The sequence below is a fragment of the Phalacrocorax carbo genome, chromosome 1 (genome assembly GCF_963921805.1).
Source record: "Phalacrocorax carbo chromosome 1, bPhaCar2.1, whole genome shotgun sequence".
Classification (NCBI taxonomy): domain Eukaryota; kingdom Metazoa; phylum Chordata; class Aves; order Suliformes; family Phalacrocoracidae; genus Phalacrocorax; species Phalacrocorax carbo.
Window position 1 is genome coordinate 117,424,822 of NC_087513.1, and position 14,039 is coordinate 117,438,860.

At 39.1% G+C, this 14,039-nt stretch overlaps 1 protein-coding gene across 3 annotated transcripts in view; it reads left to right on the forward strand.

Annotated features, from left to right (window-relative positions):
- DOP1B (DOP1 leucine zipper like protein B) overlaps positions 1-14,039 on the forward strand; it is a 54,315-nt gene that overhangs the window by 25,175 nt on the left and 15,101 nt on the right. For all 3 annotated transcript variants that reach the window (XM_064471367.1, XM_064471376.1, XM_064471385.1), the window contains 12 exons: positions 1,426-1,694; positions 2,450-2,602; positions 3,638-3,738; positions 4,422-4,612; positions 6,325-7,936; positions 9,203-9,314; positions 9,938-10,126; positions 10,805-10,930; positions 11,535-11,669; positions 12,340-12,395; positions 13,226-13,330; positions 13,417-13,483. In XM_064471367.1, the coding sequence (XP_064327437.1) occupies positions 1,426-1,694; positions 2,450-2,602; positions 3,638-3,738; positions 4,422-4,612; positions 6,325-7,936; positions 9,203-9,314; positions 9,938-10,126; positions 10,805-10,930; positions 11,535-11,669; positions 12,340-12,395; positions 13,226-13,330; positions 13,417-13,483 (3,116 nt within the window). The remainder of the gene's footprint in view (positions 1-1,425; positions 1,695-2,449; positions 2,603-3,637; positions 3,739-4,421; positions 4,613-6,324; positions 7,937-9,202; positions 9,315-9,937; positions 10,127-10,804; positions 10,931-11,534; positions 11,670-12,339; positions 12,396-13,225; positions 13,331-13,416; positions 13,484-14,039) is intronic.

Consider the following 14,039-nt stretch of genomic DNA (forward strand, 5'->3'; position numbering starts at 1 on the left):
AGTAATGCCTTTTGACAGGGCTGAAGGCAAGTTGCATGTGAATTAAAGACATGTATGTCAGTATGTGTTTTGTGTTTTGAAGCTGAGGGACAATTTTTACCAAGCTTTTTAAATTCACATTCTTTTGAAAGCTTTCACTACAAAACTTTTAGCTGAAGGGATGAAAAGACTTTCTGGCCTGTAGAGCCTTGTGGTTCAGGATTCTCATGAAATCTGCCCCCCTCCCCATCTGTGTGTGTCTGTGTCCCCCCTGAAAAAAAAAAAAAAGATAGAGGAAGATGGATGTAGGTGGAAAACTGGAGCTCTAAACCATAACAGAAGCAAAACCAGCTCTTCCCCTAACCCTCAGAATTCAAAGGATTCTGATGTAAGCTAACATACAAGAATAGCCTTGTATAATTGGACAGCCTGTTTGTTCTTGGAATTCAAATACATTAGCTTTAGCAGGAGCAGTTATTGGCCTGAAGGCTAGTTGACAAGATGGGTTTGTAATGAGTGAAGAGGTGGGAAACTGGAAAATTGGGTACCCTTCCTCACCTCAGTACAAATTTCTGCTCTCTTCCTTGGCAAAGTGATGATATGCCCATCATCCTCATGGGTGAGCTGTCTGCCTGACATGGATACTTTTGCATATTTGCAGTGCCTTCCATGTGGTCAGCCATGTAGGTGAACTTAGAAGGCTTGCTTTCATAATTGTGTTTGTTTGGAGTGTCATCCTAGGATTATAGAAGTTTATTTTCAAAATTCTTTTCAACCGCACAGCCTGGAAAATACAGTAAGGGTTAAAGCCAAAAGCAGAGAACCTCTAATAATGAAGGTCTGGGTTGAATGTGATACAGAAGTTGTCTGATGTGGAGAAGGAAGAATGGCCATTTTGTTATGGTAGTAAAGCAGTTACAACATTTGGTTTTGAAGCCAGACGTGTGAACTAATACTTCAGACAGTCTCTAGTCAAGCCTTAATAAGACTTTACCTGATTATTCACTCAGGAGAGGCAAAGATGGCTTGACTTGATGTTAGCTGTATCAGTTTTTTGTGTTCTTCATGATTTCTGAAATTATACACCTTAATGCTACCTGAAAGAGCACCCTTGGATCAGCAGACCTCTGTTGTTGTTTTTGACAATGACAGCTGGAAAACAGCAGCTGTAAAAACTAGTTGTGAATAAACATAAACTGGAAAGCAGAAATCCACTAGTTACTGGGGTCCTGCAAGAGCTTTTTGCTGGGAGAAAAAGAGAAAAGAATATAGCTTGCTTTGAAGCAAGTCCCTTCTGAAGTGAGGGACTTGAAGATAGCATGACAGACGGATTTGGGCAGTCATTTTTGTCTCTTTGTCCTGTGAGCTTGATTGAAGAAATCTTGAAAATATGACCCTAACCTTGAGATTATTCAAAAACTTTTTTCTCCCTTATCTTCTGAAAAGGTTGTGATGCCAGCTTCCCTCTGTGGCTGAAGTCCTTAATGACGATATGCTGTTGTGTGAATGACTGCTATGTTCAGAATGTGTCCATCTTCACGCTGCTGGAGGTGATCAACCATTCCCAGTCGCTGGCACTTGTGATGGAAGACAGAATGAAGCGGTACAAAGTGTCTGGGCACAACCCCTTCTTTGGAAAGCTACAGATGGTCACCCTTCCTCCCATTGCTCCTGGAGTACTAAAGATCATCTCAGAGAAAACAGATTTCTACCAGGTGTCAATTTTCTTTTTCTCTTTTACTGCCCAACTACACTGAACCTCTAAGGATGGGATGGGAAAGCAACTGTTACTCGCATGGTTGTTTGAGGGCAGCGTGTTTGTGTTGCAATGACACACTGCTGTTTTTTGCTTCCATAAGCATTTGAAAGCAATTACATTCTTCTTTGTGTGCTTCCCAATGGGACATTCAAAAGTGGCAAGTTATTTTCATATTGCTAGTTGGGTTTGTGCCCAAATCCTTGGGGCATAGGTATAGCTGATTTCTGACTTGAAGAGTTGGTTTATTAGCTTTGATACCACTCTTAAAGTTTTCAGATAAGAGAAAATGTTAATGGGTGAATAATAATGAAAATGTTCCATCCTCTTTGTTTTGAGTATACATATTGCCAAGATGCTTTCCTTCTCCTGACTTTGTTGATATGAGGGTTGGTTCAGAGATCTTTTTCCTAATTATTCTTTCCAATTTCTGTGCCTGACACATGTAAAATCTGTTAAGTTTTGACTCAGAAAGTAGAAGCAGAAATGCTTTTCTTAACTTCTGGTGCCTGTACATTTGAATTACCTGTCCTACTAGGGTAGAAAGGTTGCATTTCTTTAGGTCGGAGTGTATGACCTGAATTCTTGCTCTTTGCTAAACTGAGACAATTTGGAAATCCCTTTTGGTAATAGAGGGCATTTGTGCAATCAAAGGCTTTTAAGTCAGAGAAGAAATGGCACTTATTATTAGTTGTTGTTGTTATTTTTCCCTAGAGAGTAGCCTGTGTGCTCTGGAATCAGCTGAACAAAGAGACACGGGAGCATCATATTGCCTGTGTGGAACTGTTCTACAGGCTGCACTGCTTGGCACCATCAGCAAATATCTGCGAAGACATTATCTGCCACGCACTTTTGGACCGTGATAAAGTAAGTCATGTATTCACTGAAGCCCCTTCACCACTGTAGGGTTGTTCCAGTGCTTCCCAGACTGCCTCCAGTTCCCTCCCACCCCACGTCTTCACTCCCATGGTCCGCCTGTCTTCCAAGAGTCCAACAGACTGTCCACACCTTTCCAGTTCCCTGGGATCTATTCATCATGCTAAACTTAATCCCTGGATACAAGCCCTATCAGTCAGTGCTGGAGTTATTTTAGTTTCAGCCCAAATCATGTAGTATCTAAAAACTTGCAGTTTTTGTCAGTATTTCCAAACTGACCCAGCTCCACCAGTAACTCTAAAATAATTTTATTTTATGTTGATTTTGTAAATTTCATATTCAACAAAAGACTTCATTACTTTGTAAGTGTATGTCAACATAATGTTGACCATGTGTCCACCTTAATACTTAGTTCTCATAAGTAAGCTGTATTTCAAGTGAGCCAGTTATTAATTATTTTACTTGCCTAGTTTAATTACAGAACAGTTCTTTAATAACTTACAGTATATTTGTGAGAAGTGCCTTGCACAATAAAACTTAAAACAGCCACCTTCAGTCTTCGGTGTTGTTTTTGTATCTTTGCTCTTACAATTTTGAAACTTAAAAGTTTGGAAATCTTTTAAAAGCTTTCAAACAAAATTACAATAACAAACACTACATAATAAACCAGTGTCTTCCCATTTGTCATCCAACTTTTAAACTTCCCTAACGCCAAACGGAGACTAAAATGTTTACACACAAGAGTCCTGAAATCCAGTTTTGGTTTATCGGCATGTCTTTTTCTTGTTTTTTTTCTTTTAACTCCAACAAACACTGTGGCTGTTAAGTTTTGATTGTGCATTCATGGACACATGGCATTTTAGTTTAGTCTATTGCAAAATAGAGAAGTGCTCTCAAACCACATGAGAAGGATTAGCAGCCATCTGCACAACAACTGTTGTTCTGCTAGAGGTTTAAAAATCACTAAAACTTCACTCGGAGAGAAATACTGCAAAAATTATGTATCTGTCTTGTTTCCTTGCAAAGGGGACAAGGCTGGAAGCACTGTTCAGATTCTCTGTCATGTGGCATCTGACCAGAGAGATCCAAGGCAGCAGAGTGACTTCTCACAATCGGTCCTTTGATAGGTATTTTCCATTTCCACTGGATTAGACTTACATTTATATATTTAACTATATTATGCATTGTTCTGTTCTTTTTTCTGAAGTGGGGAAAATGTTCTCTGTAGAGAGAATAAAAAATGAGCAAAAGGAAGATCGTCAACTTTCTTGCACTATTACCTTTGCAAAGCACACTGTGTGCATGGTGCACTTTATTGTGTGAAGGAAGTTTCTGTAAAAATAGAAAGAGCTTCATACATGAAGAATAGCTTGCAGACAAGTTTCTGCATAGCAGACATTTTTTATCTTGAAGTGGGTTAAATTTTTTTCCAAAGAAAATAGAATGAGCTACTTGCGGGGAAAAAAAAAAAAGGTTATTTTAGATTTACTTCCTGTTTATGAGACCATAACCTTTGTATAAAATGAGACAAAAGCATTAAGGGTCTTTCTAAATAAATATGTGAAAGAACTTTAAAATATGCTGCTTTTCTAGAGTGTGAGGATATGTATGGCCCTGCTTCTACAAACGCATGTTTGTACTTGAGCTCAGCTCAGGAAAATGTGCATGATCGAGCTGTCATTAGACATGAGCCATTGGCTGGTGCTTACTTGAACATGCACTGTGTCTGTTCCCTGCCACTATTTTGTTGTTTGCATTAACTTTTTTAGGGATTTCAATTGTACTTCTTTGTTCTGATTTCTTCACTCAGGTCTCTGTTTGTGGTACTGGACAGTCTCAATTGTTCAGATGGCGCAATTGGTGCTGCAGCACAGGGCTGGCTGATCCGTGCTCTTTCACTTAATGATGTTGCACGGATTCTTGAACCAGTCCTGCTGCTGCTGCTTCATCCAAAGACACAGCGCACGTCCATCCACTACATCAAACAGAAAAATTCAGCAGGTAAAACTGTTCTTGGACTGAAACTGTAAGTGCTAACATAGCATTGCATACTCCTGAACACCTACTGAAAGTAGTCTTTGAAGTGCAATGACACCCTATTACCCTGAGTTGCCTTGTATCAGTTCCATAGATTCCTCCTCATCCAAGTACCTCTAGTGATGCCTAAAACAGAGTTCAGGAGTAAGTCATGCTAGTTGAAGGCGTAATGAACTTTTCTGTTACAGTGGCTGCACCTACACTGTTGGTTTGGATTGCTCCCTGCTTTGCTCTGGGATCTTGTCCCACACTTCTCATTGCCATTCCCAGGTGATCCACACTGCATGTGTGTTCACTGTTCACAGGATCCCTTCTTGAGTGAAACTAGGCCTGCAACCAATGAAATCCAGGAGCAGTTTGATGACTATGTCAGTCCAGGAACTGTTCCAGTAGGCAGGACGGACAGGCAAATCTCACTCTCTCCACCCATTCTTGCCGGAGCACACCATGCACCCTCATACCAGGCTTCTTTATTCAGAATATTTTTTGTTAATGGTTCCCTCAGCACCATGTTAAAATAATCAGACAGGCTGTAAGGAACATCTTGCTGTTCAGGGCAAACCATGCACACACAAAATTTTTGCTAACTTCTGAAAATTAAAATGTCTTTGTCCAAAGAAGTTCCATCTTGATTCAAGAGGAGAGCTGAGCCCTTGTGGCATGTCTTGAGGTGTTCCAGGACTAGGACATAGAAGCAAGAGTTGTGTGGTGTCTGGATAACCTCCAGCTACCCAAATTTAGGAATGTGGCAGGGCGTCTTTACCTTGACAGGCTAAATCTGACAGCTGGAAGATGTCCATTTTAAGACCTGTAATGAGAACCATTGTGAACTACATATGATCTATGTGTCAAATGAGGAATAGAGGAGTGTGACAGAGACCTGTGGGGAGCTGCTGAGGAAGACTGAGACAGGTACGGAGTCAGGGTTTGCTCCCAGTTTGGAGTCCTCCGAAGGCTGTCAGTCTGTTCAGGTTTGGAATTACTGGGAGTGGTATGGGTGCAAGACACTCTGCACCATTTGGCCCAAGTAGCCGCGGTTGTTTCCCAGAGCAGGGCAGGAAGACAATGGAGAAGTGTCTGGTAGTTTTGTGTAAAGAAACTTCCGTGTCACCTGTCTGTCTCGTTACTGTTAACATAGCTGTCAGCTTGTATAATTGTTTTTCTGTCCTGACTGGCAAACAGTTAGATGGCAGACATTTATAGCATCCAAAGGGACATGTTTATTAGATGCTATACAAACACAGAGCTAATATATTCCTTCCTTGTTCCACAGCACGTAATCAAGCAAAATGTTAGCTCTTTTAAAAAAAAAAAAACATTCTGTTGCTCTCCTCCTCATTTACCTCCTGATCTCAACAAACATTTTATGCTCAGGAAGCATAAAAGAAAACTGTCACATCTAGGGAGTCATAGCATAAGAGAAACAGCATGTGCTTTATGTTTTGGTCCTATTCTCTTGTGCTTACTGTAGGTTAAGACTGCCCTACAACTTAAAAAAAAAGAAGAAAATTCTTGCTTTAACCCGTTTTTTTCTTTTGCTCCACTTGTTACAATTAATAGTAGACTAGAGCAGAGTAACTTTTTTACCCTTTTCTCTTACAATGATATATTCAGTATAAAGCATGTTGTGTTTAATAGGCTATTATACACTCTTTTTGAACAATTTTTTTTTCCAGATGTATGTGATTGGCTTTGCAAAAAAAAGGCCTCTTTGAAAGAGTCTGGCATCTCTGAGAGCAATTCGGAGGAAAACCTTCCATTGAGCCAGTTTACTGCCGTGGATAGAGAAGCAATTTGGGCAGAAGTGGAAAAAGATCCAGAGAAGCCAGAGCTAAAAACTGAACAGTCTGAAAACAATGGCTTTTGTAATCCAGTAACCTCACATGAAGCAGATGGTGACCAAGATAACAGTGAGCACACAGAATCAGCAGACACCAGCACAGGCCATGACAGTGAAAATACATCCTCTTTTTCTCCTTCTCTGGAGCTGCAAGAAGTGAGCAATGAGGACAATGACAGTGCTGCAACTGATGGCAGAGAGACCACAAACCATGTGAGTTCTCTCAATGCATTCCTTCCTGAAAGCTCCAAATCAAGTATGGCGTTAAACCTTGTGCGTGCTGACTCTGAGAGGACTCAAGCGTCAGAGTCTCTGTCAAGTGATGAAGAGGTGGACTTGGAGCTCCAAGAAATTACCCATTCTAGGTTGCTCAAGCAACAGAAGGAAAAACAGGAGATGATTGAGTCTCTGTTCAAACATATGTTGCTCTATTTGCAGCCTTACGATTCTAAGCGGGTATTGTATGCTTTTTCTGTTCTGGAGGCAGTGCTTAAAACAAACCCTAAAGAATTTATTGAAGCTGTAGCTAGTACAAGCATGGATACGAGCTCCACAGCACATTTAAATCTTATTTACAATCTCTTAGCTCGCCATCAGGAAGCTCTTGTAGGGCAGAGTTTTTATGGAAAGCTTCAGACTCAGTCCCCAACCATGTGTCCCCATTCTCTTCTAATAGAATTGCTCACTTACCTCTGTCTCAGTTTTCTGCGCTCATATTATCCATGCTACCTGAAGGTCACACACAGAGATGTGCTGGGCAACAGAGATGTTCAGGTAAAAAGTGTGGAAGTCCTGATTAGAGTGATGACCCAGCTAGCTACCATGGCAAAAGCAGCAGAGAATAAGAACATAGAGTTAATACGCAACTTGCTAGGAAGATGCAAAATTCAAGAGTTTGTTCTCCTTTCTTTGTCTGCGTCGATGTATACAAGTCAGAAACGGTATGAACTGCTTATGGCAAATGGAGTCAATAAAGTTCCTGAAGAAGAACTCTTTGAAGAGACCCTAATCAACTTTGGGCATGATCAAATATGGAGTGAACATCCGCTCCAGATTGAGCTGCTGAAACTCTTGCAGGTATTGATTGTCTTGGAGCACCATCTTGGACAGACTCATGAGGAGCAGGAGAATCAGCCAGACCTCTCTAAGGAGTGGCAGCAGGCTCTTAATTTCCAGCAGGCTATTGGTGCAATGCAATATGTCTATCCGCACCCAATAACTTCACAGGGATTATTCGTCTCTGCTGTGGTTAGAGGTTTGCAACCAGAGTATGGCTATGGGATGCATCCCACTTGGGTAGGCTTAGTCACATGTTCCCTGCCCTATTTTGGGAAGTCTTTAGGCTGGACTGTGGCACCATTTGTGGTACAGATATGTAAAAACCTGGATGAGCTTGTCAAACAGTATGAAAATGAAGCTGTGAAGACATCTGCAAAAACATCTGCAAGGTAAGAAGAGTCTGCAGTGTGGGATTTGTTATGCTGAAACTCTTTTTTAAGTTCCTCTTGCTAGAGTGTAGCACATAGTAATTTACTCTTCTAGCATTGTGGCTCCCAGAGTCTGATTCTCAAACCTGCAGCACATGGAAGCATCTGTCCCTTAAGCCCACATGTGGAGGCAGTATCTTTGCAGTAGGGCTCACTGCGGTTGCAAAAACGACCAGCAGCTGTGATACTTCCTGTTCCCCTATGCCTGCCATCCAAGTAAAAAGTTCCCAGTTTTGAAAAAAAGTTATGATTTTGGAGAACTGATTGGGGAGAGACAGCCTGGAGAACAAAAATAGAGTGATCCTGTTCAGAACAGTCAATAAGTGAAAGGACTAGGGAAAAATAATTAGACATGAAAGATTTATGGTCAGGTGGGGAATAATATTCTAAAAGATCTAGACAAGGAAACAGGGTTGTTTAAGCATAGTTTGTGAATCCTTTGATTTGATATTCCTGTCTGGTCATTCCAGCATTCTTTTGACCATTGAATAGAAACAGATTTCTACTGGAATTTTTAATAAAGGAAACACCAAAATACCACTTGACCTGTTAACCTTTTCTTTTGTGTGTTTTCTCTTCTTTCTTTCTCTTCTTTCTTTCTCTTCTTTCTTTCTCTTCTTTCTTTCTCTTCTTTCTTTCTCTTCTTTCTTTCTCTTCTTTCTTTCTCTTCTTTCTTTCTCTTCTTTCTTTCTCTTCTTTCTTTCTCTTCTTTCTTTCTCTTCTTTCTTTCTCTTCTTTCTTTCTCTTCTTTCTTTCTCTTCTTTCTTTCTCTTCTTTCTTTCTCTTCTTTCTTTCTCTTCTTTCTTTCTCTTCTTTCTTTCTCTTCTTTCTTTCTCTTCTTTCTTTCTCTTCTTTCTTTCTCTTCTTTCTTTCTCTTCTTTCTTTCTCTTCTTTCTTTCTCTTCTTTCTTTCTCTTCTTTCTTTCTCTTCTTTCTTTCTCTTCTTTCTTTCTCTTCTTTCTTTCTCTTCTTTCTTTCTCTTCTTTCTTTCTCTTCTTTCTTTCTCTTCTTTCTTTCTCTTCTTTCTTTCTCTTCTTTCTTTCTCTTCTTTCTTTCTCTTCTTTCTTTCTCTTCTTTCTTTCTCTTCTTTCTTTCTCTTCTTTCTTTCTCTTCTTTCTTTCTCTTCTTTCTTTCTCTTCTTTCTTTCTCTTCTTTCTTTCTCTTCTTTCTTTCTCTTCTTTCTTTCTCTTCTTTCTTTCTCTTCTTTCTTTCTCTTCTTTCTACAAAGCTTAACTTCTAAAAGAGAAAATGTTACACCTGATTACCCACTAACCCTTTTGGAAGGTCTCACAACCATCAGTCATTTCTGCCTTCTGGATCACCCTAACCAAACTAAAAAGGTAAGTGCTTAATGCCTAACACTCACTTCATGCCTTGGTACCAGTTCATCAAAGCATGCATCCCTTTTTCATTGAGGTGAATATAAGTAGTAAAGCAGCACTTGTATGAGAAGATAGCCTTAGAGAAGCCTCATAGCACACCAAAATAAGTGAACTAAGTAATAGTGTAAGGGAGGGGGACTGAACTTAATTTTTTTATTTGAAGACAGGAAAGTTAATTGTAAGTAGATGATGTTCATTATGATCTTGGTCAGGCAAATATTAGTCCTGTGTAGCTTGTCTAGAGTTGCTCTGTCATTAACAGTGTCTTCTATTTTCCTTTGAGTTGATAACATGCTGATGTGTTTTCTACAATTTTTATTGCTATATATATCATTTGTCAGAAGAGGATATTATCCTAACAATTTCATAGACAAATCAATTCTTTCAGTGCCAAATAGTGAACAGCAAATTCAGTAGGCTCTAATAGCAGCAGTATATTTCAGGAATAGAATGGTTGAATTATTTTTAAAGTTGTCATTACAGAAGTTGACTATAATTCTCCTAATTATAGAATAAGAGCAGTCACTCTGTGGTGCGTAATATAATGTATTTTAATATTCATATTTTTTTTTTTTTTCTAGTTGTCATCTTTATCTGAACCGGCACACCTGAGAAACGCTAGGAATGCCATTTTGGAAGAATTGCCTCGCATTATTAATACCATGTCCCTTCTTTGGAGTGTTATAAAAAGGGAAGACTCTCAGAAAAGACCAACTGACTTCTTTGGAACAGCTAAAGGCTCTTCTTCAGTCTACTTTAAAGCAACCAAAGTAGGAGTTCTTTTAAACTGTTGTGTATCTCATCCTCCTTATCATCCCCTCCCTCACCAGTGCATTTTAGAGTTCATAGGAATAGTTTTGTCATTCCCAGAATGACACTGGGCCACAAAGAATTTCTGAAGAACTCTCATGAGCTACAGACTCGCACAGTACCCACCTATAAAAGTAGATTTTTCCCTGTATTTTCCCCTCTGCACCCCTGCCTGATCTGTTTAATGTTTTGCTTTTCCTTTGAGCTTCGCTTAATAGCGGCTGTAAAGCCGACTGCCTCTGAATTGTCTGCACCTTCTGCAGGCAGTAGAACATGTACCTGAAGGAATAAAAATACTATGCTTTTCCCTTCTTCCGTAGATATTGGTAAATTGTGGTAGTGAAAAGTATCTGTAGGAGAAGAGAGAACATAACAGAAGAAGTTTTTTTTTCTATTTTGCAATCTGTTTTTCAATAAATGTGCCTTCCATCTGTAAGGAGGTGTTATTTAGGAGAGTATTTATGAGAGTAACTCATAAATAATCAAAACTAGCCTGACTGCCAAGTATATAAAGAGATTCTTTTGTTGTATATTTTCTGAACATCTTGGGAAAAGGAAGAATGTTTTACAGACTATGAGATAGCCTTTGCCTTGCAAGGTTCAGCATTGACAGGTGTTTTTTTTTTCCCCTTCTATAGACATTAAGAACTAAAATACTGGACTTCATTAATCCATTGACAGCACAACTTGGAATCCAGCTGATGGCAGCAATTGCAGCAGTATGGAACAGCAAGAAACCTCATAGGAATCAAAGTAAAATCAAGGTGAAACTAAAGAAAGGCACCCTTAGTTTTCCAACATAAAGGCAAACGTTACATTTATATGACCAGTTCTGAACTCTGGGTTTGTTCATAGATTCTTTGGGTTTTTTACATGTGACAATGTCAAGCCACTGAAAAATGTGTAATGGTCTTATTTTACATAATTCCACAAAGCATCAGGACAACAATTAAATGTAAATAAGTAATGAAATAAAAAGGACAGTGTGGCAGTTTAAGTCTCATAGTAATAGCCATTTTTTATTCAATACTGGATTGTAATGTTGGGATTGCAACTTGCCAATTATATTTTAAAGACCTTGGTTCAGCTCCATTTCCAGAGAAAGGCTAGAGTTTATGTAATATGTCTATATTCTGCAACTGTTTATTTCTTTTCTGCTTTAATTTCAGCATGATGAAGCTGTTTTCATTAAAGTGTTGGGAGAAGATCTGTATATGACAAATTGTTGCATGCTTGATTTAACGTGTCTAATTTATGTTTTGTATAAGTATTGATATTTGAATAATTGCACAAAAAGCTTTTTTCCCCTTCACGTTTTGCCTGGTACAGTGATCTGAGGGGTGTGTGGTTTTTGTTTTGTTTTTTCAGATCCTTCCAGTGGCTAGTGCATCTCAGCTTATTCTTGTGGACTTAGTATGTGCACTTAACACACTGAAAATTGACACTATATTACATCTAGTCAAAGAGGTAGTCAAGAAACCATCACAAATCAAAGGTGAAGAGGTAATTATGAAGATAATTCCATTTTCTTAATACATTCTATTCTGGATCTATTCCAGTGTGCCTTCTAAATATTGTTAGAAGGAAATTTGGGTCTGGTGGGTTTTGTTTGTTTTTTTTTTAAAATGTTTGATTCTCTTTTGCCCCTGAATAAGTTACGTTTCTAGCATGCGGGTTTCTGTGTTTTGATCCATCAACGTAAGTTGGTTCTTCAGAATATTTTGCTAGAGAATTTGCAGGTAGTGAAAGGTGCAGGGTCCTCCAGTACCGAAGATGGTGACAACTTTTATAAAGCTGCTGCTGATACACAACTCAATAACAGATTTCTACGTCTCTACCCTTCCGTGAACAGTTAGAAATACTTCACATAGAGTCTGCTATCTTCCAACTGACTTTCAAGGCAACCAATTTTACTACCATGCATGCCATCATAGGAACTCTTACAGCTCTGAATAAACTGTAGCAGATATTCCAAAGTAACGTGACTGCTTCTGAACTAGGGTCGTCTATTAAATCTCTGAATTCTCTCCTAGTGTTGTATAGATAGTTTTATCATAGTTGGTCGCCTGTTGGAGTACAAGTGGCTTCTAAACATTGAAAACAAGTATTCAACAGCTTGGACCTTCTTTTTCTTCTGATGGCAAATAATTGCAATTTTGCTTTTATTTTTCAGAAATCTTCTCTTGTAGATATTCCAATGCTGCAGTTCAGTTATGCTTTCATTCAGAGGTAATTCAGTCATTATAAAAGAAAATTTTGTGTTTGGCTCTAGTTAAGGTAACAGCCAGCATCGCTATTTTTGCTTTACTTTCATCTTCGTGTCACAATGTCACAGAACAACTTTATGTAGGAAATGGTTACTGCCACTTCATTGTTAAGTTAACGGACAGGCACAAAATAACTGGGCTATGACATTATGTGCCACTAGTCTGCTGATAACGCCACCCTGAAAGCCTTATTTCATACTAATAGAGCAACATGCCTCAGCATTCTCATTAGCAAGATACTTGTGTAATTTCTTACGGTCTTTCTCCTTACGTGTTCTGTGTTGCCAGATGAATGGATAGGGAACTCCTAAATTCAGTAGAACTGCTATGGCTGCAGCCTGTGCTGGACATGTAGCGTGTCAGTCAGTTGATTGGAAATACTCCTTTGATCAAAACTCTTCTTCGCATACTCGGCTTTTCTTGTATGGAAGCCTTGGGATATATCAGACTGTGCAATATACTGTATGCAATAAGCTATGGAGATAAAGTAAGCTGGCATGCAGGGGAATGGTTAGCTAAACTTTATTCCTTTTATTGCCCCTGAAGACACAGCCCTCTTACAGTGCTGGCTGGCATACTGCATGTGCTGCTAGCATTTACTGCTGCATGCATATTGTCTGTGCTGCTGGATATTTATACCATGTTGTTGGAAGTTAGGAAGGGGCAGGACATAAAGGGTTGATCTTGACGGAAGCTTTTAAGCCACTAAGTTACCCATGTATGTTAGTTGTTTGTGGTTTTCCATAATACTAACTTCAGTCTTGTGTGGGTTTGGTATTGTTTTTTTGGCAGACTGCCTGTCTCAGCCTTGCAGGAGAACTTCCAGTCCATATTAGGACTTCTCAAAGAGTCTGTGCAGTTGAACTTGGCTCCTCCTGGACACTTTCTTCTTCTCAGGTACTGTGTAAGGGAGAAGACAGTTTATAGATGCATTGAGTAGACACGTCCAATTACTAACTCAAAGTGAATTGATTTTCCCACAGTACTCTGAATGACTTTGTGACTAGGACACCTACTCTAGAAAACAAAAAAGACCAAAAAGACTTGCAGGTACAGTGTATACATGTATACCCTTCAGTTCATAAATCTGGCACTGTACATCTAAGTAAAAGTGGAGATGGCCTGATCTGTACTTTGTATCTGAATTCACCTGTGCTTTTACAACGTGTGAATGTGCATCCACACATTGTGGCTTAGGCCTTGTAAATATGGGAAGCTCAAATATGAGAGACATGATGAGCAGAATGTCTCTAACAAAGTTTTTACAAAAATGCATGAAATTGCAGTGGTAACTATGGGCTTTCAAAGCTGTTTTCCCTGGGTAATTTTATGATTTTTCTCAGAATTTAAATCATAACACAACTGTGATGTTACAAGTTCATATCATATGTGTAAGTATTGAAAACTCAAAAACTATCTAGGAAAATTAGTAGTGTAATTATCCTTGAAGCTCATAACTGCATGTGGCAATGTAAATGACTGTCAGCTCACCTTTTAGGTAAAGAAGGGGTGGAGTGGAGCAGGATTCTCTTCTTATACTGATCACGATTTCACCTGGACAGTTTAAGTACTACCCATGTGGGTGATTTTGGCTCTGAGCCAATGT